The 26,124-nt window shown below is 50.1% G+C and overlaps 1 protein-coding gene across 2 annotated transcripts in view; it reads left to right on the top strand.

Annotated features, from left to right (window-relative positions):
• The window catches only part of WIPI2 (WD repeat domain, phosphoinositide interacting 2), a 236,297-nt gene that overhangs the window by 49,001 nt on the left and 161,172 nt on the right, over positions 1 to 26,124 (top strand). Inside the window, exons 9-12 of one of the 2 annotated variants that reach the window (XM_060260764.1) lie at positions 359 to 523; positions 9,698 to 9,805; positions 11,621 to 11,718; positions 12,085 to 12,210. In XM_060260764.1, coding sequence (XP_060116747.1) covers positions 359 to 523; positions 9,698 to 9,805; positions 11,621 to 11,718; positions 12,085 to 12,197 — 484 coding nt within the window. In that variant the 3' untranslated portion in view covers positions 12,198 to 12,210. Of the gene's footprint in view, positions 1 to 358; positions 524 to 9,697; positions 9,806 to 11,620; positions 11,719 to 12,084; positions 14,035 to 26,124 lie in introns of those variants that run through there. The other variant, XM_060260763.1, reaches the window with a different exon arrangement.

Genomic DNA, 26,124 nt, shown 5'->3' with positions numbered 1-26,124 from the left:
TTTGCCTTTAGGTTGAGAAAATTACTAGTAAGCCTAAGATGCCGGAGTACGTTTGTTTTAATGGCCGTTTCTGTATATTTTTCAATTTTAATAGCGCTATAACACTTTTGTCACGCTTTTGCAGATAGTTCTTATGGCTATATATAGTTATCGCTTTTGTTTAAGACGATGGCTTTTGCCGTAAATAAAATCTTATCTGACTATCTGACCACCTGATGGCTAGCCTTTACCTCTGTTAGATGGCATGAGGAGCGTATTTGTAGAACAGAAAGCCATCAAACAGAAGAAGGGCTCTCGCTGCCCCTGAACGGTAACCAGATATCTGCCTGAAGCTCTCCTTTCCCCACCTCACTTCCAGACCTCAGGAGGAGCCCACAACCTGGACAGGCTATTTCGGCAAAGTGCTGATGGTCTCCACCAACTACCTGCCCGCCCAGGTCACGGAGATGTTCAACCAAGGCCGAGCCTTCGCCACAGTCCGGCTCCCCTTCTGCGGGCACAAAAACATCTGCGCTTTGGCCACGTGAGTGCGGGCATCGGGGTAGGACTGTGAAAGGCCCCCCTGCATTTGCGTTTGGCATGAGTGGGCATGACAAAGTTGTGCTTGTAATGTGTCTGACTTTTATAGAACGTTGTGTCCTCCAATTAAAGGGACAATGTGTGAAAACTAGGGTGAATTTTAGTTAGGGGTCAGTTTGGCTGTAATGGTTAAGAGCGGGTGACTCTAATCTGGAGAACCGGGTTTGATTGCCCACTCTTCCATGTGCAGCCAGCTGGGTGACTTTGGGCCATTCACCGTTCTCTCAGAGCTGTTCTTTGAAGAGCAGTTCTCTCAGAGCTCTCTCAGCCCCACCTACCTGAGTCACAGGGTGCCTGTTGTGGGGAGAGGGAGGGAAGAAGATTGTAAGCCGCTCTGAGACTCCCAAGAGAAAGGCAGGGTATAAATCCAATCTCTTCGTCCTCTCTGGGTGACCTTGGGTCAGCCACAGTCCTCACAGAGCTGTTCTGCTCAAGAGCAGTCCTCTCAGAGCTCTCTCAGCCCCACCTCCCTCACAGGGTGTCTGTTGTGGGGAGAGGAAGAGAAGGAGACTGTAAGTCACTCTGAGACTTGGAGTGAAGGGTGGGGGTATAAATCCAGCTTTTTTTCTTCTTCTTACTTGGAGGCCTCTGAAAATCAGAACCGCGAGGTCTAATTCAAGGGCCCCCAAACTGTTTGAGACAGTTTAAGACACAGGGCTTTTTTTTTTTTTTGTAACAGGAGCTCTTTTGCATATTAGGCCACCCCCCCCCCCGATGTAGCCAATCCTCCAAAGGTTTACAGGGCTCTTCTTACAGGGCCTACTGTAAGCTCCAGGATGATTGGCTACATCAAGGGGATGTAGCCTAACATGCAAAGAAGTTGCTGCTACAAAAAAAAAGCCCTGAGTACAACCAGAAAGGGGCTGCCACAAAATGACTGCTGCAGCAGTTTACAGTCACACAGTGAAGTGCCACGGTGGCAGCTGCTGCCGAATCAGCATTTTAAAAAATCTGGACAGTCAATCAGAAGCCCTCCTGGGCAAGAACCCCAACTGGCCACATGCGCCTTCTGAAAACACTGGGGGCAGCAGGACAGGTGTCCGTTAGGGATCCCTGGTGACTTGTAAATTTACCAGCACCCAAATCCATGCAGTTCACTTTGACTTGCTCCCGAGTAGCATTACGCAGCTCAACTGTATGCAGGAATGTAACTTGGATGCATTACGTATTTTTTCAAAAGACACAAAAGGTATCCAAATAAAAATATGTATTGATTGAAAGAACACATAGTCTTGCATGCCCTTCAGACAAGAGGCAAAGGGATTATCCACCTTGGAGCCCCAGATAAGTTAGCTTTTAGGGTTTGTAGAATCTTTCGGGCTCAAGTGCCGTGTTCTACTGGAGAAAGTTTTCCTTCCAAACGTTTCGTTCTCAGCTGCGGAGAACATCCTCAGTGGCGTTGCAGCCGGAGCAGGCGCTCAGACCTTCTTGGCTGCTGTGCGCCTGCTCCGGCTGCAACGCCACTGAGGATGTTCTCCGCAGCTGAGAACGAAACGTTTGGAAGGAAAACTTTCTCCAGTAGAACACGGCACTTGAGCCTGAAATATTCTACAAACCCTAATGATGTTACCAGCCGTGAAAACCTGAAATCTTTGATAAGTTAGCTTTTGCTAACCCCCAAGCAATGCAAACATACTCTGTCCTTGGAAAGCCATAGATCAGGGGTGTCAAACTGATTTGTTGTGAGGGCCAGATCTAACATAAATGAGACCTTGTCAGGCCAGGCCATGTGTGTACCTATTTAAGATTAGGTAGCAGAGATGTAAACTTTATAAAGGACACAGACAAGCACAAGTAAAGATTTTTTAAAAAAAAACCCCTTAAAACATTAGCACTTGTTGGTCTTAAAGGTGCTTTTTTTGTATTTCTACCATGGTTCTAGTGAATTGGGGAAAGGAAGTTCTGGCTCTTTCCTTCCTTCCCTCCCCAGGGGACTAAGAGGGAGAGGAGCCACAGCCAATTGAAGGAAAAGAGGCTTGGCTCAGTAGCTCCGCTGTGCGATTGAGTGAGCCTGGCAAAGCAAGCTCTTCCTCCCCCCTTCCTCCCCAAGGGAGGAGCCTCAGCCAATGGAGAAAATAGAGGCTTTGCTCTGGAGCTCCTGTGCGATTGAGCAAGCCTGGCAAAGCAAGCTCTTCCTCCCCCCTTCCTCCCCAAGGGAGGAGCCTCAGCCAATGGAGAAAATAGAGGCTTTGCTCTGGAGCTCCTGTGCGATTGAGCAAGCCTGGCAAAGCAAGCTCTTCCTCCCCCCTTCCTCCCCAAAGGAGGAGCCTCAGCCAATGGAGAAAATAGAGGCTTTGCTCTGGAGCTCCTGTGCGATTGAGCAAGCCTGGCAAAGCAAGCTGTGATGCAGAAGGAAGCAAGAGAGAGGAAGAAGGAAGCAGATGCTCGGGGGCCTGATTCAGCCCCTGAGCCACGTTTGACGCCTCTGTCGTAGACGGTACATGGCACTTTTTTTAAAACTCAAAAATAAACTACGTGCTTAAAACTTCTTGTCCAAAGATATTTTAAAAATTGCATACAGAGGTCTATTACAAATAACACATTTTACGAAAATAAGGATTGGAGGGGGGAAATTTTGCAGGAGACAAATATTCAACAATAGGAGACCACAGTGTAATAAATTTCTGTCGTCCACCAAACTCAATAGGCATCGATGCATTACTTATTTTCCCCATTATAAAAAGGTCCCCTAATTTATTGGCCCATTGTTCAACTGTAGGTATTGAAGAGTCTTTCCATTTTGCTGTGAGTAAAAATTTAGCAGCTGCTAACAGTATCACCAGCCTTTCAGAATCTATTTTACCTAGTTGTAGGTCAGGCCAATATTCTAAAAGAACTATTTCAGGTATTGTTATCTAGTTGGACCCTTGTAATCTGTTCTGTTTGGGAAAGAATTAGATCCCCCAAAAGCATAAATTTTAGAATGCGCCCACCAATTATGCAAAAAAGTCAGAACTTCCACATAAACTTCCAGCAGAATGAAGTAGCATAGTGGAATGTACCATTTTCAGGCTGCAGGTGTGGGGAGCATATAACATTTGAATGGTCCCTAGGGGAGACTTTAGAGTGCGATTGCTTGTTTGCAGCCCCCAAACAGTACAATTTTAAGTCTCTAGTGTTTAGAGTTATCGGATCATTTAAATTAAAGTTTAATTAATGCATTGACTGTTCGACTGGGAAATAGCAGGGCTTCGTTTTGAACCTTGAACAAATAAATCTCAAAATCTCCCTTGGAGACAGAGGGCTGTGCCCGGCAAAGATTGAACGTTTTTAGGTTGCAGCCCGGAGATGTAGCGGTCAATGCATTACTTTATTTCAGTCAAAGAGGTTTGAAGTGGCCTAGGACCTGTCTGCCTCCAGGTCCACCTCTCCCCATATGAGCCTCAGAGAGCACTTTGATCAAGTACACAAGATCTCCTTATGATCCCCAGGCCAAAAGAAGCACGGCTGGCCACCACCATTTGGAATACTGTGTACAATTCTGGTCGCCGCACCACAAAAAGGATATCGTAGCACTGGAAAAAGTCCAGAAAAGGGCAGCTAGAATGATTAAAGGGTTGGAACCCTTTCCCTATGCAGAAAGGTTAAAACTCTTGGGGCTCTTTAGCTTGGAGAAACGTCGACTGCGGGGTGACATGATAGAGGTTTACAAGATAATGCATGGGATGGAGAAAGTAGAGAAAGAAGTACTTTTCTCCCTTTCTCACAATACAAGAACTCGTGGGCATTCGATGAAATTGCTGAACAGTCAGGTTAGAACGGATAAAAGGAAATCCTTCTTCATCCAAAGGGTGATGGACACGTGGAATTCACTGCCACAGGAGGTGGTGGCGGCTACAAACATAGACAGCTTCAAGAGGGGATTGGATAAACATATGGAGCAGAAGTCCATCAGGGGCTATTATCCACAGCATATTATTGGAACTGTCTGGGGCAGTGATGCTCTGTATTCTTGGTGCTTGGGCGGGGGGGCAAAGTGGAAGGGCTTCTAGACCCACTTGTGAACCTTCTGATGGCACTTAGGGGTGTTTTTTTTTGCCACTGTGTGACACAGAGTGTTGGACTGGATGGGCCATTGGCCTGATCCAGCATGGCTTCTCTTATGTTCTTATGTGACACAGAGTGTTGGCCTGGATGGGCCATTGGCCTGATCCAACATGGCTTCTCTTATGTTCTTATGTGACACAGAGTGTTGGACTGGATGGTCCATTGGCCTGATCCAACATGGCTTCTCTTATGTGACACAGAGTGTTGGACTGGATGGGCCATTGGCCTGATCCAACATGGCTTCTCTTCTGTTCTTATGTGACACAGAGTGTTGGACTGGATGGGCCATTGGCCTGATCCAACATGGCTTCTCTTCTGTTCTTATGTGACACAGAGTGTTGGACTGGATGGGCCACTGGCCTGATCCAACATGGCTTCTCTTCTGTTCTTATGTGACACAGAGTGTTGGACTGGATGGGCCATTGGCCTGATCCAACATGGCTTCTCTTATGTTCTTATGTGACACAGAGTGTTGGACTGGATGGGCCATTGGCCTGATCCAACATGGCTTCTCTTCTGTTCTTATGTGACACAGAGTGTTGGACTGGATGGGCCACTGGCCTGATCCAACATGGCTTCTCTTCTGTTCTTATGTGACACAGAGTGTTGGACTGGATGGGCCATTGGCCTGATCCAACATGGCTTCTCTTATGTTCTTAAATTCTTATGTACCACCAGAGCAAGAGCTTTTTCAGTGGCAGCCCCCACTATGTGGAATGCCCTCCCCAAAAGCATCAGGGCCCTGCGGGACCTGCCACAATTCTGCAGGGCCTGTAAAACAGAATTGTTTAAACCAGCATTTAACAAATAACGGGGAATAACTGCTATTCCACCATCCCACAGCATTGACACCTGAACCATCCCAGTACAAATCCAGAGTGCCAAATGACACCTTATAATATTATTATGAAGGGCCCCGTGGCGCAGAGTGGCAAAGCTGCAGTCCTAAGCTCTGCTCACGACCTGAGTTCGATCCTGGTGGAAGCTGGGTTCAGGTAGCAGGCTTGAGGTTGACTCAGCCGTCCATCCTTCCAAGGTCAGTAAAATGACTCCCCAGCTTGCGGTGGGAGGGGAAGTAGAGAAGACTGGGAAAGGCAATGGCAAAACCACCCCATAAAAAGTCTGCCGTGAAAACGTCGTGAAAGCAACGTCACCCCAGAGTCGGAAACGACTGGTGCTTGCACAGGGGACTACCTTTACTTTTAATATTATTACATGCATCGCTCAATAAGAATTAAAACCCGCCATCTGGATCCTGGCGAGCGAACCTGGAACCGTACTACGTATTTTAAATTGCACGAACTGTTGAGATGTTTTAATGATTTTATTGTACTGTATTTATTGTTTTGCACATTTATAGCCTGCCCTTTCCCGTGAAGGGCTCAGGGTGGATTCCAGCAAGCTAAAACAGTAAAATCAACAATGAAACATCAGAACAGTTAAAACAATGAAGCCAATAAATTAAAAGTAATTATTCAAGACGGCATGGATGGTTTGAGCACACGGGGCGTAATTATCCTGGGCGGCCTCAAGCTGCCCTAAGATGTCAACAGTGTTGGCCCCAGTTGAAGCAGTAGTCGTTGCCTGGAGGCCAGTTAGAGGGTATAATAGGATGAAGGACGTCCACTTGCCTCAACCATAGACCTGGCGGAACAGCTCCATTTTGCAGGCCCTTTGATTTTAACACTCTGTTAGTTTAACTGTTGTTAGCCACCCTGAGCCCATTAAGGGAGGGCGGGATATAAATGCAATAAAATAAGATAAAAAAAATAAAGTAATGCCCCCTCACAGATGGGTGCGGTCAGTGATCACAATTCTGAATAAATAGTGGTTAATAGTGGAGAGCCAGTTTGGTGTTGTGGTTAAGTGTGCGGACTCTTATCTGGGATAACCAGGTTGGATTCCCCACTCCTCCACTTGCACCTGCTAGCATGGCCTTGGTCAGCCATAGCTCTGGCAGAGGTTGTCCTTGAAAGGGCAGCAGCTATGGGAGCTCTCTCAGCCCCATCCACCTCGCAGGGTGTCTGTTGTGGGGGAGGAAGGTAAAGGAGATTGTGAGCCGCTCTGAGACTCTGTCCTTAAAAGGGCAGCTGCTGTGAGAGCCCTCTCCAGCCCCACCCACCTCACAGGGTGTCTGTTGTGGGGGAGGAAGGTAAAGGAGATTGTGAGCCGCTCTGAGACTCTTTGGAGTGGAGGGCAGGATATAAATCCAATATCATCTTCTTAAAAAAAAAAAATTGGAAAAGAAAAGGTCCCCTGTGCAAGCACCAGTCGTTTCTGACTCTGGGGTGACGTTGCTTTCATGTTTTCACGGCATACTTTTTACGGGATGCCTTCCCCAATCATCTACACTTCCCCCCCAGCAAGCTGGGTACTCATTTGACCGACGTCAGAAGGACGGAAGGCTGAGTCAACCTTGAGCCGGCTACCTGAAAACCCAGCTTCCGCCGGGGATCGAATTCAGGTCATGAGCAGAGCTTAGACTGCAGTATTGCAGCTTTACCACTCTGACCAGGCCTCAATTGCTGGGTTTGACTGCTCATAAGGAAAGGTAAGGTCCCCTATGCAGGGTCCTCATTTTACCGACCTCGGAAGGATGGAAGGCTGAGTCAACCTCAAGTCAGCTACCTGAAAACCAGAGATCGAACTCAGGTCGTGAGCAGAGCTTAGGACTGCAGTACTGCAGCTTTAACACTGCACCACAGGGCATTGACCTGGCCTCAGTTGCTGGGTTTGACTGCTCATAAAGCACTGTGTATTTTATGGCGGCCGTTTAAACAGTAGGATTTTGGTCTGGGTTTGTCTCCCGCTCCAAAGGGGTGAACGTGGGGGCTGCGCAGACTTGCCCGTCACAGGCGGCTGTCAGAGCAATAGTCTTCACCGGCGTAGACCAGATCCTTGGGAATTAATTAATCAAGCGAATTGCTGCTTGCGCGGTTAAACGAGGCTTTCAGCGGTAATTGTACAAAACTTGCAGCCCTCCGGTCTCCCAGGGCAGGAGAGGCTGCCTCGTGGCAGAAGCGGTCTGATTTCTCCAATGGCCGGCGTTCCAGATGACAGTCACAAAATTACCTCAGTTGCAGACGAGCAGCTGTCAAGCTCCCAGTGGGGGTGGGGGCCGCTGCGTGGAGGAGAGAGGCGTTTTCCCTTCACTCCTCGTAACATTAGGAGCAATGAAATAGATCCACCGAAGGTTCGAGATGGAGGAACTGAAGTGGCTTTGTGCAGGGCGGGGCAGGGGGTGGACACTAATGTTCCCTCTAAGCCAGGGGTGGGGAACCTTTGTTCTGCCAGGGGCCATGTGGATATTTATAACATCATTCACGGGCCATAAAAAATTATCCACTTAAGAAACAGTGCTCCGCTGAGGGAGAATGATTCAGGCCCGCAAAATTAATGCAAATAATTGTTTTTCTATTTGAAGTCATGTGGGGAGAGCCTAATCTGGCACACACACACAGCCTGCCGCCCTAGGCAAATGCATAGGTCCAGGGCTTTTTTGTAGAAAAAGCCCAGCAGGAACTCAGTAGCATATTAGACCACATCCCCTAATATTAGCATATTAGGCCACACCCTCTGGGAATAATCAAGTGCAAATTGAACTGTGACAGTAATTTATCCAGGCCCTGCAACAATTCTGGCCGGCCAGCCAGGCCCTAGGGAGGCTGCAGCACAGTACATCTGGGCCCTGTGATCCCTGCCTGGCCCTGGGGAGGCTGCTGCACAGCGCGGCTGGGCCCCACGATCCTCGCTGGCCAGCCAGGCCCCAGGGAGGCTGCCGCATGGCTCAGTTCGGCCCAGCAATCCCCGAGGGCCACACCAAGTGACCTCGGGACTGAGGCTCCCCACCCCTGCTCTAAGCTGTGAAGTCTTGCAAGCAAAAATTCTGCTTTGTGAGCTACTGGAATTAAAGTTGTGAGCCGCTGCCTACATTAGTTTGCTCTGGGGCCATTTTTCCTGAGCTGAGACAAAAATGTGTGAGCCGGAGGCAAAAGCAAAATTGTGAGCGAGCCCACACTAACTCAGCTTAGAGAGAACGCTGGTGGACACCATGGGAAATTTCCACCAGCAGAAAGGACAGCTCTGCCAGAGCTGTGGCTGACCCAAGGCCATTCCAGCAGCTGCAAGTGGAGGAGTGGGGAATCAAACCCGGTTCTCCCAGATAAGAGTCTGCTCATTTAACCACTACACCAAGCTGGCTCTCCTGTCAAAAAGCATTTTACATAGTATAATACGGTAGGTCTTATGAACCATTGGGTTCAATGGGATGGATAGGAAAAAAGGACCAAATAATAAATCAGAGCCAGTATAAAGAGGAACAATGAAATAAAATATGGACGGGGTAGATCTGCAGGGCTCTTTTTCTAGCAGGGGCTCCTCTGCATATTAGGCCACGCCTCCCTGATGTAGCCAATCCTCCAAGAGCTTAGAGGTGTCTTCGTACAGGGCCTACTGCAAGCTCCAGGAGAATTGGCTACATCAGCGGGCGTGACCTAATATGCAGAGGAGCTCCTGCTAGAAAAAGAACCCTGTAACCTGTATACCAAAAGAGATGAGAAGAACAACAAAGGGCAGAAGATAAGGGAGAGGACAGATCAGATAAGAAGTACGGATTTTGCAGTTGGAGAGAGGAGCTTATTGACAGCTGTTAACCAAGTCCCCATACAGAAGAAGCTGGACTGAATGTTGGCGATGAATGGGGGGACTGCTTGTTGTCTTGACACTCTCATAAGCTCCCCAAAAGTCTCTTTCAGGCCACCTTTGGCAACAGGACACCTGTACTCCAATCCATAAGCATTGGCAGGGGTCGTTTTGTAGAAAAATAGGCGGTGGAGCTCATCCAGGGATCGTGATGCAGCTGCAATACTATTCAATGGACAAGGAGGTGGAACTCTCAGAAGGAGGAGGAGGAACTCTCAGAAAGGTGCAGGAGCTGTGCTCCTGTGAGCTCCCACTGAATTTGAGGCCTGAGCATTGGTGTTGTATCATGGTGCGTGCAACCAGTCTAGCAAAAAATCAGCCAGGAGGGATTTCTCATTTCTTAAACCCTGCCGTTTCCTGCCCTTTCCAGAATCCAGAAGATCCCTCGCCTGTTAGTGGGAGCCGCGGACGGGTATCTCTACATGTACAACCTGGACCCCCAGGAAGGAGGCGAATGCACACTGATGAAGCAGCACAAGTAAGCAGTTGCGTGGCTCCCTCGTGGGCAGCCCTTGTTTTGCATTCGAGCTCTTTGAGGGTCATAGAATCATAGAGTTGGAAGGGACCTCCAGGGTCATCTAGTCCAACCCCCTGCACAATGCAGGAAACCCACAGATACCTACCCCGGTCTTGAGGGTCCCCAGTCTTGAAGTAGAAGCAACCGCTGGAGCGTGTACTGGGCTGGTCTCCGGTAGCTGCTGGGATCGAGAGGGCATTTTAAGAAACTAGGCGTGGCTCAGCAGCAAATAACAAGGGGTTTCAGCTGCAGCCTTGCCCACTTTTCCCTATCCAAAAGTCACAGGCGTCACGGCCTAGAATACAGCAAAGCTAAACAAGAAGAAACCTGTCACAAAAAGCGCTGCACACCAGTAAAGGGTGTGTTCAAAATACTAAAGTTCAAATTTTAAAGCAAAAGTCCAATAGGAAAGCAAATATAACTGCACAGTTCCAGTTAGAAGATGATGATGATGATATTGGACATATCCTGCCCTCCACTCCGAAGAGTCTCAGAGCTGCTCACAATTTCCTTTTTCTTCCTCCCCCGCAACAGACACCCTGTGAGGTGGGTGGGGCTGAGAGGGCTCTAACAGCAGCTGCCCTTTCAGTGACAACCTCTGTCAGAGCTATGGCTGACCCAAGGCCATTCCAGCAGGTGCAAGTGGAGGAGTGGGGAATCAAACCTAGTTCTCCCAGATAAGAGTCCATGTACTTAACCACTACATCAAACCGGCTCTCTTCAGTGTGCAGTTAGAGAATCCTGGTCTAGAACATGGTGTCTGGATTCACTCGGGAACGTTTCAATGATGGGGTAAGTCTTCCCCAGCTGGAACCAGAAAAATAGCAAAGCTCGGCGACGTCCTTAAATATTTTTCAATTTGTTCTTTAGTATCCAAGTGTAATTTTTCAAGGAATGTAGTTCTCAACCATTTTTGTAGTCTTCAGTGGTCAGTGAAAATGCATCCATACAGAGAATGTAAAATACAGTGACCCAAAATACAGGCACCCTGCCAACAAAAGTCTGTATAAAAGCGATGGTATTCCCAGTAGTAATGTATGCCTGTGAGAGTTGGACCATAAGGAAGGCCGAGATACTTTCAAGTTGTGGTGCTGGAGAAGACTCTTGAGAGTCCCTTGGATTGCAAGAAGATCAAATCAGTCAGTCCTAAGGGAAATCAACCCAGACTGTTCCCTGGAAGGTCAGATGCTGAAGCTGAAGCTCCAATACTTTGGCCACCAAATGAGAAGGGAGCACTCCCTGGAGAAGACCCTGATGCTGGGAAAGACAGAAGGTAAAAGAAAAAGAGGACGGCAAAAGATGAGATGGCTGGACAGTGTTACTGACGTAAATAACACGTATTTGAGCAGACTTTGGAGGATGGTGGAAGACAGGAGTGCCTGGCGTGACTTTGTCCATGGGGACGCAAAGCGTCGGATTCGACTGTGAGACTGAACAACAACAGTTGGACTTTTGCTTTAGAATTTGGACTATATTGAGTCTGTATAAACTTTGTAACGCTTTTCCCTATTGGCAAGTCTTTTTGGACTTAGTTTTGAGTAAGCTTGCATTGTCCAGCTGTTGCACGTACCCAGATGCAGACAGTTCTGTGCAGAGAGAGAGAGACGGACGCCACATCAAGAGAGCCAGGGCATCAGGGGCGCTTCCCTCATGGACTTCAGGGCTCCTTCCTCATTCCTCCTTGGGTTCAAATCCTCTGGTTTTCAGAGCTAGCATGGTTGAGTGTTAATGGTGGTGACCTCACAAGCTGGGTTTTTTTTTTGGCTCTTCCCATAGGCTGGACGGGAGCATGGAGCCAGCCAACGAGATTTTAGAATCGGCGTCCCACGACCGGCCGCTGGTGGCACAGACTTACAGCGCTGCTGTGACTAAAGGTACTTAACGTGAATTCTTTCCCTGTGAGGCATGGTAAGAGTTAAGCCAGAGCTGCCAAGCAGAGCATGGATGGAACGCAGGGCTTTTTTTTGCAGCAGGAGCTCCATTGCCTATTAGGCCACACACCCCTGATGTAGCCAATCCTCCAAGAGCTTACAGGGCTCTTCTTACAGGGCCTACTGTAAGCTCCAGGAGGACTGGCTGCATGAGGGGTGTGTGGCCTAATATGCAAAGGAGTTCTTCTTCTCCTTTTCCTTCTCCTCCTCCCTCAATTCCTCTGCATGCTTCAGTCATCCCTAAGACGCTTCAGATGCATTTTGGAACATCCCTTCTCATCCCACCCTCCATTTTGTCTATTTCTTCAGCTTACACCGAGGACCTAGGTGCAGTCGGCGGCGCTTGCCTCGAAGACGACACCAACACCCTGCGATTGGACGAAGACAGCGAGCACCCACCAATGATCCTCCGGACGGACTGAATCTTAGACCCCGCTGACCGGCTCCAAAGGGCAGAGAGCTCCGGCCCGGCCTTCCCGGAAGACGCTCGCCGTCTGCGCTGCTACGAACTTTGACCCGGATCATGAGAGACAGAGAGAAACGATGGACTCTCAAATAGCTGTTAACACCGACGGAGATAACCCCGTTCTAGCTGTGTAATTTCAATTTGACGCCATTAGGAGAGGGGCGGGGGTGGGGGAAAAATACATGGTTTCGCTCGGGTGGCTTCCAAAAAGGCCTGCTTTATCTTTTAGCTGTGAAGGATATATCTCTATCTACATATATATATATATCTATTTTTTGCTCTTCCTGTTTGCCAAAAACCTGCGGCTTGTGCAGCCTCTGGCGTTCCCCAGCTTTGCATGCCTTCTTGTGCCAAGCGAGCAGATTCACTTTATAGCGAAAAAAGGTTTTCCATTTTTTTTAAAAGAAGTAAATCGACACACGTGCGTAACACCCGGATGCCCATCCGGGAGCAGAGAGATTTCGGTTCTGGGATCCACGGCTCGTTTTGCTCAGACGTGCGGGTCTTCGCACATGGCCTCGCTGGGGCACGTGGGGACAGAATGCCACCGTTAGGACGCTTTTGTTCCTTTGGGCTCTCCCCCCCGCCCATCACCGCCACCCCTCCCTCACCACCTCTTTCCCGCCAACCCTCACCCGCTTCTCTTTTCCTGGACCACTTTGTTAATTAAAACTCCTTCTGAACGCCGCCTCGCTTGTGGGACTTGTTGTTATATTCTCCGAACAGGGGCAAGGTCTCTGCTTCGGATATCGTTCCTTTTTGGGTTTTTTCCACCTATGGAGGCAACGCGGACTGAACGGTACGACGCGCACGTTTTGGCAGAGGGAACCTGGAATTAAAAGCCTTCTCTCTCGGGCCGCGTCGGCTTTGCTGCTCGTCAGGCGGGCCGAGCCGGTGCGTCAGGTGTCAAAAGATGCGTTACTAACCCCGGAAGCATGCTTCTCCTTAAAAAGCCGCCCTCCCGCCTTAAACGCTTTCCTTGATCCTCCAAAAGCCATCCATCCTTGCTAACAGCTAGACGTTGCTCCCTTCAGAATTTGGAGACCCTTGTCTTAGGTTTTGCAGTTCAGTAGGCTTCCCCCCTCCCCCCCCCCCCCCGGGCTCTTCCAAGCTGGTAGAGGAACACACTGAAAATGAAAGCAGCCCTCTGGTGACAGCTGTTCACTTCTCCGCCGCGTGTGATTGGCTGCCGCTAAGGGGGACGAGGAAACGCAGAACGGGATAATGCAGGATAAGATACTTGTGCATAACGATGGGAGAGAACTCGACACTGGTCCTCTGCTCCTGGGAAGAAAGGCGAGGCGATCCCGTGTTTCTCGCGGAACGTTGCCGCACCCTCAGACAAAGGCCAGGCCTTGCCGCTCGGCATTCTGGGCTCCCAGGTTGAGCCACTGCATGTTTCTGTGTCCCCGTTCTTGAGCTCTTCGCCCCCCTCGCACCCTCTTGCTCCACCTCTCCCGAGGTCTCTTGCGTGGCGAAAGTGTTATGTCGTCTCCCGTATCAGCAGTTTCGAGTGGCATCGTGGAAGGGGGAACGGATCCTCGTCTGGAACCCGCCCGGACTCTGGCAAAGGAGTGACCAAAGTTGGGCGAAACTGCCACCCGCTTTTACAGAGCTGTAATGTGCCTTTTGTGGGGGCAGGGGGTTTGTGTTGTCGTTTTTTAAAACCTTTTAGATCTGTTTCATTGGGGGAAAAAAATGATGTATAAACCCTTCGGGGTGTGAACCTCTTGTTTCCGTAGATTGTTAGCTATCTCCCCCCCCCCCCCTCGATTAAATTATTACTCACTCTCCTTTTTCATGGCGTCCTCTTCCAAAAGAAAATAAAAGTTTCTGACAAAACCGAGAAAGGGTTGGAATCTAAACCAAGGGGAAAGGGTGATTCTCAGGAGAGGAAGAGAGAGACCTGGATTGTGTTGGAATAGCAGTAGTTTGAAGGACATTCTGGGAAGCTTTTGAGTATTCTGGAAGCTTCCTTGGGGTTCCAGAGAGCCAGTTTGGTGTAGCGGTTAAGTGTGCGGACTCTTATCTGGGAGAACCGGGTTTGATTCCCCACTCCTCCACTTGCACCTGCTGGAATGGCCTTGGGTCAGCCATCACTCTGGCAGGAGTTGTCCTTGAAAGGGCAGCTGCTGTGAGAGCCCTCTCAGCCCCACCCACCTCACAGGGTGTCTCTTGTCGGGGGGAGAAGATACAGGAGATTGTAAGCCGCTCTGAGTCTCTGATTCAGAGAGAAGGGCAGGGTATAAATCTGCAATTCTTTTTCTTCTTCTTCCCTAATGGCGATATCATGAATAGAGGGGGGGAAACCACCTCAAAATCTATTTTATCTCTCAGCATTCTGTTGTTTTGGGAGAGTAACAACACATATTCAGTAATTCTCGGACCGTTTGTTTGGAGGGGCCTTCTTTAACATATAGTTTTTCTCCTGTGGTGGGCTTCACGTATGCAGAAATCGGGGTGGGGGAAGAGCCCCGTCTCACTGCTCTGCTGATGGGCACAGGTCCCTCGAGTTCGTTATGACGCAGGTCTTTTTTGTGGCAGGAACTCCTTTGCATATTAGGCCACACACCCCGATGTAACCAGTCCTTCAAGAGCTTACAGGCCTACTGTAAGCTCCAGGAGGACTGGCTGCATCGGGGGGGGGGGTGTGGCCTCATATGCAAAGGAGTTCCTGCTACAGAAAAAGCCCTGGTTATGAGCAATACTCCCTCTAAGCTGTGGGGTCTTGTGATCAAAAATTCTACGTTTTCAGCTACCGCATCAATTAGTTAAGATAAAGATGTGCAAGCTGGAGGTTGAAAAACTGAACTGGCTCACACTAACTCTTAGAGGAAGTCCGCTTAGAGGGAACATTGGTTATGTTTTTCCTGTTTGTATGAGGTGTGCCAAACCTGTTGGTCTCAACTCCTTGTCGTTCCTTCTGTAACCACTAGATGGTAAACCTCTCCCGGGTTTGCACGCTTGAAAGAAGAACGCAGCCCCAATTAATCCGGTCACCTGTGGAGAGCAGGTTCTTGCTGCTCCAGGGGAAGAAATCCCCGGAGAGGAATGCAGAGAGCAGGTGGTGGCAGTCTGACGAAAGGAAGATTTCCCCCCAAAGCAAGACAGTTGAGAGGGGGCGGGGGTTGAAAAGTGGAAAGTGCAGAAATCCAGCATGGTCAACAAATGGCTTTGCAGTCAAGGCAACTGTCTAAAGTGGCACATTGTAAGGAATTTGCCCTCTGTTTACCTGGTACATCTTTTTTATCATGGAAAGAAAAAGATGATATTGGATTTATATCCCGCCCTCCACTCTGAATCTGAGTCTCAGAGCGGCTCACAATCTCCCTTTTCTCCTTCCCCCAAAACCGACACCCTGTGAGGTGGGTGGGGCTGGGAGGGCTCTCACAGCAGCTGCCCTTTCAAGGATAACTCCTACGAGAGCTATGGCTGACCCAAAGCCATTCCAGCAGGTGCAAGTGGAGGAGTGGGGAATCAAACCCGGCTCTCCCAGATAAGAGTCCGCGCACTTAACCACTACACCAAACTGTCTCTCCAGAGTCATCTAGTCCAAGCCCAACAAAGCAGGAAACTCGCAGATACCTCCCCTCATTTTCCTGCCATTCCCTCAAGGAATTCAGAGTGGCGTATATGGTTCTCCCCTCCTTTTATCCCCACACCGACCCTGTGAGGTAGGCACAGGTGACCAGCCACAGGTCACCCAGCAACATGAATTGTTCTTCCTAATTTTATCCTCACGACAGCTCTGAGAGGGAGTGATTGGCCAGCCATCCTTGTCTGCAGGAGGGTTGCTCCAAAGGGGGATCGGTCCCGGGCCTTTTTTTGTAGCAGGAACTCCTTTGCATATTAGGCCAGATGTAGCCAATCCTTCAAGAGCTTACAGGGCTCTTCGTGCAGGGCCTACTGTAAGCTCTTGAAGGATTGGCTACATCAGGGGTGTGTGGCCTAATACGCAAAGGAGTTCCTACTACAAAATCCCTAAAGTAAAAAGGTAAAGGTAGTCCCCTGCGCAAGCACCAGTCATTTTCGACTCTGGGGTGATGTTGCTTTCACAACGTTTTCACAGCAGACTTTTTACAGGGTGGTTCGCCGTTGCCTTCCCCAGTCAACTGCACTTTCCCTCCAGCAAGCTGGGGACTCATTTTACTGAACTCGGAAGGATGGAAGGCTGAGTCGACCAGAGCTGCCGGGATCGAACTCAGGTCATAAGCAGAGAGTTCAGACTGCAGTACTGCAGCTTTACCACTCTGCGCCATGGGGCTCTTCAGTCCCTAGAGTACAGAACCTCAATTTATTCAGAATGCAAGGAGAAATTGGAGCACGGCCAAGAAAACCCTTTGCCATCCCCATTCCTCTTAGATTCCGCCGTTGACCTTCCTGCCATCTTAATGTGGAAGTAATTCAACATGAATGGTATTAACACTGGGAGTCAGTTGTCCCTTTTGCGTACATGATAGGAGTGTGCTTTGAAAAAGAAGACTGCAGATTTATACTCCGCTCTTCTCTCTGAATCAATCTTAGCGGCTTACAAACTCCTTTATCTTCTTCCCCCACAACAGACACTCTGGGAGATGGGTGGGGCTGAGAGAGCTCTCCCAGAAGCTGCCCTTTCGAGGACAGCTCTGCAAGAACTATGGCTGACCCAAGGCCATTCCAGCAGGTCCAAGTGGAGGAGCGGGGAATCAAACCCGGTTCTCCCAGATAAGAGTCCGCGCATTTCACCACTGCACCAAACTGGCCCTCACTTCGTTTTTGAAATGAGTTAGTGCAGGGGTGTCAAGCATGCAGCCCAGGGGCCGAATCAGGCCCCCAGAGGGCTCCAATCAGGCCCCTGAGCAACTGGCTGTCATCTGCTTCCTTCTCCCTCTTTCTTGCTTCCTTCTGCATTACAGCTTGCTCAATTGCACAGGAGCTACAGAGCAAAACCTCTGTTTTCTCCAGTGGTTGAGGCTCCTCCCTTGGGATGGAGGGGGGGAGGGAGAGCTTGCTTTGTCAGGCTCTCTCAATCGCACAGCAGAGCTACTGAGTCAAGCCTCTCTTCCTTTTATTGGTTGAGCCTCCTCCCCCTCCTGGTCCCTGGGGAAGGAAGGAAAGAACCAGAGCTTCCTTTGCCCAGTTTCCTGGATCCCATGGGAGAGATACAAAGAAAGCAACTTTAAGACCTCTGAGTGCTAATGTTTTAAGCATGTTTTATTTGAAGGTTTTAAAAAAATCTTTAATCATGTTTGCGTCTTTATAAAGTTCATATCTCTGCTACCTAATCTTAAATAGGTACACGTATGGCCCAGCCTGACCTGGCCCGGCCCAACAAGGTCTCATTTATGTCAGATCCGGCCCTCATAACAAATGAGTTTGACACCCCTGGCCTAAATAGCTTCTGCTGATCTAAATACAGTTTATAACAATAGGTCTCATATAACCAAATTATGCTTGTCGTTCCACCCCCCCCCCCCCCGATTGAAACTTCCTTGAGAATTAAGAGGTCTTTAGCCACTAACATTTCCCACCCACCCCCCGCCATGAAAAATGGACTCACAAAGGAGACACTGGATACATCCGCTTACTTTGCCCCATCCTTATTACTATTCATTCCCTTATTTATTGACTTTACAGAATTTATTAATTGCCTCTCTGTTAAAAAGCACTCAAGGCAATTTGCAACCAATAAAAACCGAAAAAGGTACCCAGACGACAGAAACAACAGCATCGATAGCATGTCGGCAGCTAGCCGAAGTGCTATTCCTGTGTTTGTGGTAGAAAATGCCAGCTAAGTGGACCTTTGGTCTTCTGGATGGAGGAGGTATAAAGTGAAGGCAGCTGCTCTGTAAATGCCAAGTTTTACCCCTGGTCCATCAATCCAGTTTATCTCTGTCTCTTGCAGCTGTTGGGGTCTCTGGTCAAGAAGTGTCTTTCTACTAGAGAGCCAGTTTGGTGTAGTGGTTAAGTACGTGGACTCTTATCTGGGAGAACGGAGTTTAATTCCCACTCTCATTTGCAGCTGCTGGAATGGCCTTGGGTTAGCCATAGCTCTCATAGGAGTTGTCCTTGAAAGGGCAGCTTTTGGGAGAGCTCTCTCAGCCCCACCCACTTCACAGGGTGTCTGTTGTGGGGGAAGGAATAAAGGAAGAAGATGAAGATATTGGATTTATATCCCGCCCTCCATTTCGAATTTCAGAGTATCAGAGCGGCTCACAATCTCCTTTATCTTGCTCCCCCACAACAGACACTCTGTGAGGTGGGTGGGGCTGAGACCAGCAGCTCACAGCAGCTGCCCTTTCAAGGACAACCTCTGCCAGAGCTCTGGCTGACCCAAGGCTATTACAGCAGGTGCAAGTGGAGGAGTGAGGAATCAAACCCCGTTCTCCCAAATAAGAGTCCTCACACTTAACCACTACAAACTGAAGGAGATTGTAAGCCACTCTGAGACTGATTCAGAGAGAAGGGCGGGGTATAAATCTGCAGTCTTCTCCTCCTCCTCCTTCCTAGAGATGTTAGGGACCTTCTACAAGCAAAGCAAGAGGTCCACCGCTAAACCTCAGAATCAAACCAAGGGAGGAAGCCTTTGGAGTGCCTTACATGCTGCCCGTGGAAGTCACATCTTTCCCAGCATCCACCAAGTGTTTTCAGAAAGCAGGCAGGGCCAGAAGGGGTGATTGGCTGTGCAGATTTTGGAAAATGTTGCTTTTGCAGCAGCTATCACCACAACACAAGGATCTTCAGGGGACGACTGAAGGTAAGTGGTGGCAGCCATTTTGTGGCTGGCTCCGCCACCTCCAGCAGCTGCAGTTTTGTGGCTGCGCCCACCATGATGTGGCAGGATTCCAAAGGTGTCCACAGGCTCAAAAATGTTGAAGACCTCTGGTCTGAGAGCCAGTTTGGTATAGTGGTTAAGTGCGCAGACTCTTACCTGGGAGAACCAGGTTTGATTCCCCACTCCTCCACTTGCAGCTGCTGGAATGGCCTTGGGTCAGTCATAGCTCTCGTAGTTGTCCTTGAAAGGGCAGCTGCTGTAAGAGCTCTCTCAGCCCCACCTACCTCACAGGGTGTCTGTTGTGGGGGTGGGGAGGTAGAGGAGATTGTGACTACTCTGAGACTCTGAGATTCAGAATATAGGGTGGGATATAAATCCAATATCATATTTTTCTTAGAACGTATCTACCCACTGAGCTTCTGTTTCCTTCCATTATTCCAGCAATCCGCCAGGTCAGGGGTGGCCAACAATAGCTCTTCAGAAGTTTTTTGCCTACAACTCCTATCAGCCCCAGCCAGCATAGCCAATGGCTGGGGCTGATGGGAGTCGTAGGCAAAAAACATCTTGAGAGCTACCATTGGCCACCTCTGCTCCAGGTATTTAAACCTGAGCGTGGCTCACAACTTGTGTCCTTTAATGAGCCATATGAGACCAGCGCTGTATTACAAACTTGTTTCTCTTGATTTGACTATTGCACTGCTTCTAGAAGTTGGAACGATTTTTTGAAATTGGCTGCTTCTGCTTTCATACTTTAAGAAAACATTCTGGTTTTATTCTTACCTTATTTTTAATCGGGATCTACTCTGCCCAATGGCAGTGCTTTCCCCCCTTGTGCAACACAGGCTTCTAACTAGAAATGTACAAAAAAAATTTGGGGGGGGGGGGTAAAATTCAGATTGGGGGCAATTTGGGGGCAAAATATTCAGGGGGCCAAATATCAGATTCGGCAGCCCATCTGGATTCGGGAGATATACGGCTATTCCCGAACATAAGGCTCCATTATATTCTATTGGCCATTGAAGTCAATAGCAAAATAGGGTATAATGAAGACGAGGACAATGAGGATGACTGCAGATTTATACCCCACCCTTCTCTGAATCAGAGCAGCTTACAATCTCCTATATCTTCTTCCCCCACAACAGACGCCCTGTGAGGTGGGTGGGGCTGAGAGAAATCTTCCAAAAGGTACCCTTTCAAGGACAACCTCTGCCAGAGCTATGGATGACCCAAGGCCGTTCCAGCAGGTGCGAGTGGAGTGGGGAATCAAACCCGGTTCTCCCAGATAAGAGTCTGCACACTTAACCACTACACCAACTGGCTAATGAAAAGTGGCTTGCAGCGGTGGGGCAGAGGATTTGAAGGAGAGCTCCCAAATTTGCAGAGCAGCTGCAGGAGCCTCTCCCCCACAGAACCCCCAAGTTACAAAAACATTGGACCAGGGGGTCCAATTCTCCATGCTTCCCTATGGCAGGAGGGAAAGGTGTCAATTTTTTCCATGGTGGGAAAGTTGACACTGTGGAGGAGGGGGTTAAGGGAGAGGCAATGGACCCCTAGGCACCCAAAGAGGTTGCCTCCATTCCCTCCTTGGCCTCCTATGGTTGTCTAAGACACCCCCCTCCCCAACCGTATACATTACCCCTGGAGTGTCGAACATATTTGTTATGAGGGCCGGACCTGACATCAATGAGATCTTGTGGGGCTAAAAGCTTAAAATAAAACTTGCTTAAAATAATAGCACTTGCTGGTCTTAAAGGTGCTTTTTTGTATCTCTCCCATGCCATCCAGGGAAATGGGCAAAGGAAGCTCTGGCTCTTTCCTTCCTTCCCTAGGGGGACCAGAAGGGGGGAAGAGTCTCAGCCAATAGAAGAAAGAGAGGCTTTGCTCACTAGCTCTGCTGTGTGATTGAGAGAGCCTGTCAAAACAAGCTCTCCCTCTCCCCCATCTTCCCCAAGGGAGGAGCCTCAGCCAATGAAGAAAACAGAGGCTTTGCTCTGCAGCTCCTGTGTGATTGAGCAAGTCTGGCAAAACAAGCTGTGATGCAGAAGGAAGCAAGAGAGAGGGAGGAGGCAGACAACAGCCAGTTGCTTGGGGGCCTGATAGAAGCCCTCCGGGGACCTGATTCGCCCCCTGGGCCGCATGTTTGAAACCCCTGCATTACCCTATGTTTTGCCATTGACTTCAATGGCCCATAGGGAACAATGGAGTGGTGGGGCTAGATTGATTAGCATTTCTTAAGAGGTAGCTGAGGTGAGCCTGGAAAGCCATCTAACTGACTGCCTTCCTCCTCCCTGCCCAGAGAGAGAGAAGGGAAAAAACTTTTAAAAACACAAAGTGAAGGTTTTGCTCATTTCCACCTCCAAAGAAAAACTGCATTTTTTCCCCTACACCTTGCAGGTAGCCGAACTTCGGCAGAGACCTTCTTCACTGCTCTTGGTGCAGCTGGGTCTCAACTGCTAAGTGAGGTTGCCAATCCCCAGGTGGGGGCAGGGGATCTCCCGGTTAAGCTCTTCCCCCTGCTTCAGAAAGCGGGGGGGGGGGGAGGGAAATGACTGCTGGGCACCCCATTCTTCCCTATGGAGACTGATTCCCATAGGGTATAATGGAGAATTGATCCACGAGTATTGGGGGTTCTGGGGGGGCTGTTTTTTGAGGTAGAGGCACCAAATGTGCAGCATATCATCCAGTGCCTCTCCTCAATATACCCTCCAAGTTTCAAAAAGATTGGACCAGGGGGTCCAATTCTATGAGCCCAAAAGAAGGTGCCCCTGTCCTTCATTATTTCCCATGGAGGGAAGGCATTTAAAAGTTGTGCTGTCTCTTTAAATGTGATGGCCAGAACTCCCTTTAGAGTTCAGTGATGCTTGTCACCACCTTTCTTCTGACTCCACCCCAATGTCTCCTGGCTCCACCCCCAAAGTCCCCAGATATTTCTTGAACTGAACTTGGCAACCCTACTGCTGAGAGTAAGGATCAGGAAAGGGGTTCCGCATTTCCTGGAATGGGGAGAAAGAATGCAATAGTGCAGATTTCTTCTCAGCTCCGGGTTGTGCAGATTTATTGTGCTTTTGCTTTCAGGGCCAGCATTGAGAGAGACCTGCAGTCCAGTCCAGGGTGAGCGGTTTGCTCGCTGGGTAGCTTTAGAATTTGGCCATATTTTCACACACGGTAAAGTGCTGGGACAAGGCAATGCTTGTTTTGTTTGTATGCTTGGAGGTCAAGAGCAGAGACGATGAGGAGGCACTTGAGAAAAGATGGAGGGTGCAAAGTGGCGAGAATGCACATTGCCCGGGGCTGCAGGCGTCCGAAAGGTTGGCGTATTGATCTGAAACAAGCAACCTGGCCTTTCGGCTGTAAACCTCCATTCCAATTCTGAACGTCTTCTATTAAGGACATTCTAATTTTAGATATTTGATGCTAGTGGAAGCAGCCTGAAGGAGGACCGTTTGGGGCTGTGTTTCATAAGGTGGTGGGGGGGGGGGGGTTGGAATCAACATGGGCAAATGCTGTGGATTCAACCCCCCCCCCCCAATTATTCTGGGCCTTGCTCCTGATTCATATTAACTCGGGGGTGTCAAACCCATTTGTTATTGGGGCCGGATCTGACATAAATGAGACCTTGTTGGGCCAGGCCGTGTGTGTCCCTATTTAAGATTAGCTAGCAGAGATATAAACTTTATAAAGGACACAAACACTAAAGATTTTTTTTTTAAAAAAACCTTAAAATAAAACATGCTTAAAACATTAGCACTCGTTGGTCTTAAAGGTGCTTTCTTTGTATCTCTCCCATGGGATCCAGGGAACTGGACGAAGGAAGCGCTGGCTCTTTCCTTCCTTCCCCAGGGGACCAGGGGGTGGAGGAGCCTCAGCCAATAGAAGGAAGAGAGGCTTGGCTCACTAGCTCTGCTGTGCAATTGAGAGAGCCTGGCAAAGCAAGCTATCCCCCCTCCCCCTTCCTGTCCAAGGGAGGAGCCTCAACCAATGGAGAAAATAGAGGTTTTGCTCTGTAGCTCCTGCGTGATTGAGCATGCCTGACAAAGCAAGCTGTGATGCAGAAGGAAGCAATAGAGAGGGAGAAGGAAGCAGATGACAGTCAGTTGCTCAGGGGCCTGATAGGAGCCCTCTGGAGGCCTGATTCAGCCCCCGGGCCACATGTTTGACACCCATGTGCTATAGAGTCCACCCTCCAAAGCATCCATTTGCTCCTGATCTTGGTCATCGATTGTAATAATGGGAGATCTCCAGGTACCACCTGGAGGTTGGCAACCCTGAAACCATCAAGTGAGGGAGCTCAAAAACAGGTAGGGGAAGGACCCACAGACTCCTTGGGTCTTTTAGGAAAAAAAACTCTATGGTTATAGAGTTTATTCCCAAATGCTAGAGTGTCCCCCGTATGATGATGTCTCCCCCAGCCAGCGTGTACAAGCCGTGCAGTTGGGGAAGGGCAGAGGAAAGCAAGGAAAGGGGGAGACAGATACAAATCAGCCTTATTTTGAACTTCAGAACTGGAAGTTGATCGCTGCAGGCTGAGCTCCAGGAAAGGTAGAAGGGAAATCAGAGCTTACATGCAATTTAAATCACACTGGAGAGGGGAGGGAGAGGGGTGGCCCCCACCCTCTTGCTCTCACCGCCATGGCCCCCCCCACCCTGTGACTCTTAGCTATGGGGCTGGGTGGGGTCCTCAACAGCTGGAACCTGTTCTGGAGAAGGCTTCCTGCTCCACAGTGTTTAAGAGGGGAGGCCAGGGATGGAGGTGAGCTGGTGGCCTCTTCTTTCTCCACATAAGAACATAAGAGAAGCCATGTTGGATCAGGCCAATGGCCCATCCAGTCCAACACGCTGTGTCACACAGTGGCCAAAAAACCCAAGTGCCATCAAGAGGTCCACCAGTGGGGCTAGAAGCCCTTCCACTGTGCCCCCCCCCCCACAAGCACCCAGAATATAGAGCATCACTGCCCCAGACAGAGAGTTCCCACAATAAGCTGTGGCTAATACTACTGGAGTTCTGCTCCATATGCCACCTGAAACCACATGCGATGCAGGAAGATACGACCCATCACAGGCCACGTAAACCCTGTCGTGTCAAAGATCAGATGCAAAGCTTGTGTCACGGCTGGGGCCGGGTCAGGCAAAGTCCAGAGGCAGTCCGAGGTCTGTAGCCAGTAAGCAGGAGGGTCCGAGGCGCCAAATCCGAATCACTGTAGAAGTATCGCAGGTCTGAGGTCCAGAAGCCGAGGTCAGGGAGTCCAGAAGTCCAAAGCCAAAGTCAGGGAGTCAGGAACCAAAGTCAAGCCGGAGTGGATGCTAGAATGTCAGGGAGATGACTAGTTGCTTCCACAAAGCTTCCTCCCAAAGCCCACAGCTATATAGCCCTCTGCTGGCTGTTGCCCGTTTGGGCTAATTGCTGGCTCAGGGAGGCAGCCAGGATCCTGTTACCACTCAAGCATCCTTGCTCTTAGAAGGGCCAGAATCCTCTCAGAACTCAGGGCTCAGGGAGCGTCTTGCTTGTGAGCGTGCCGCCCTCCTCCGATCCCTGAGGTCCTGCCGGAGGCGGTCACGCACACGAGCCACCCGAGAGGGCGAGGCAGGGGGGCTGGGATCTTCTCCAGCAGGAGGCAGGGGCACTGGTGCAGGTGGCAGGGGCACAGTTTCCTCATCAGACTCAACTTCCTCTGAAGGGTCCCCAGCACCCATGACACTATCCCCCCCCCCCAGGGCCCCCCTCCGTCGAGGGACCTGGAAGGTCGGGGTGGTCGTTGTGGAACTGGTGCACCAAGTCCGGGGCATGAAGATTGTCCTCGGGCTCCCAAGACCGGTCTTCTGGGCCGTATCCCTCCCAGTCCACCAGGTACTGGAGGCCTCCACGATGGTACCGGGAGTCCAGGATCTGGCGCACCTCATATTCTTCCTCGTCATCCACCAACACTGGTGGTGGCGGCGGTGGGGAAGGAGTCCGAGCTGGGTCAGGGGGTGCAGCCGGAACAAGGAGGGAGCGATGAAACACGGGGTGAATGCGGAGGTGGGGTGGCAACTGGAGCCTGAAGGCGACGGGGTTTATTTGTTCAACGACGGGGTAGGGTCCAATGAACCGTGCATCCAGCTTGTGAGACCGACCAGGCCGGCGCAGGTAGCGAGTTGAGAGCCACACCTGATCCCCCGGCTGCACTGGAGGGCCTTCTTGCCTCTTTCGGTCCGCAGCCCGTTTATATGCCTCCTTGGCTTGCTGTAGCTGCCCTCGGAGCAAGTCTTGGCTGGCACGGAGTTCTTGCAGGTAGGCATCGACGGCGGGGACATTCATGGGTGGTAGGATCGCTGGGAAGAACCGAGGGTGGTACCCGTAGGTTGCAGCAAACGGGGTCATTTGGGTGGATGAATGGACCGCGTTGTTGTATGCAAACTCCGCTAGGGGCAATAGAGTGGTCCAGTCATCCTGCTGGTAACAGGTGTAACAGCGGAGATATTGCTCTAGCGTGGCATTGGTGCGCTCTGTCTGGCCATCTGTCTGTGGGTGGTAGGCCGAGGACAGGTGCACTCGAGTACCCAGGCTGGAATGGAGGGCTTGCCAGAACCGAGAGGAGAACTGAGGGCCCCGATCGGAGATCAGATGGGCTGGGAGTCCATGCAGACGAAAGATGTGTTGCAGGTAAAGCTGGGCCGTCTCCTGAGCTGTGGGGAGTTTCGGGCACGGAACAAAGTGGGCCATCCTGGTAAATAGGTCGACGACCACCCAGATACAAGTCTGACCCTTGGAGCGTGGAAGTTCCGTGATGAAGTCCATCGAGATGGTATCCCAGGGTCCTGAAGATGTGGGCAAGGGCTGCAGCAACCCTGAGGGTTTGGCTGGGATGTCTTTGGCCCGTCGGCAGACGTCACAGGAGCTGACATAGCGGGCAACATCAGCGCGAACTCGTGGCCACCAGAATTCCCTTGTCAGCAAGTGGGTGGTCTTATGCTGTCCAAAGTGCCCGGCGGGTAACGAGTCGTGGGTCAGGCGTAGCACTTCTGCCCGCAAGGGCCCGGGCGGCACATAGAGGCGTTCGCGGTGTAGCAAGAGGCCGCCTCGAGTCGTGAACTCCCCTGTTGGGTCATCTTGGAGAGCCTGGAGGTGTTGCTGGACCCAGGGATCATTGGC

The sequence above is a fragment of the Heteronotia binoei genome, chromosome 20 (assembly GCF_032191835.1).
Source record: "Heteronotia binoei isolate CCM8104 ecotype False Entrance Well chromosome 20, APGP_CSIRO_Hbin_v1, whole genome shotgun sequence".
Lineage (NCBI taxonomy): Eukaryota > Metazoa > Chordata > Lepidosauria > Squamata > Gekkonidae > Heteronotia > Heteronotia binoei.
Note: the sequence above shows the minus strand (reverse complement) of the source record. Positions and strands in the feature narration are given on the sequence as shown.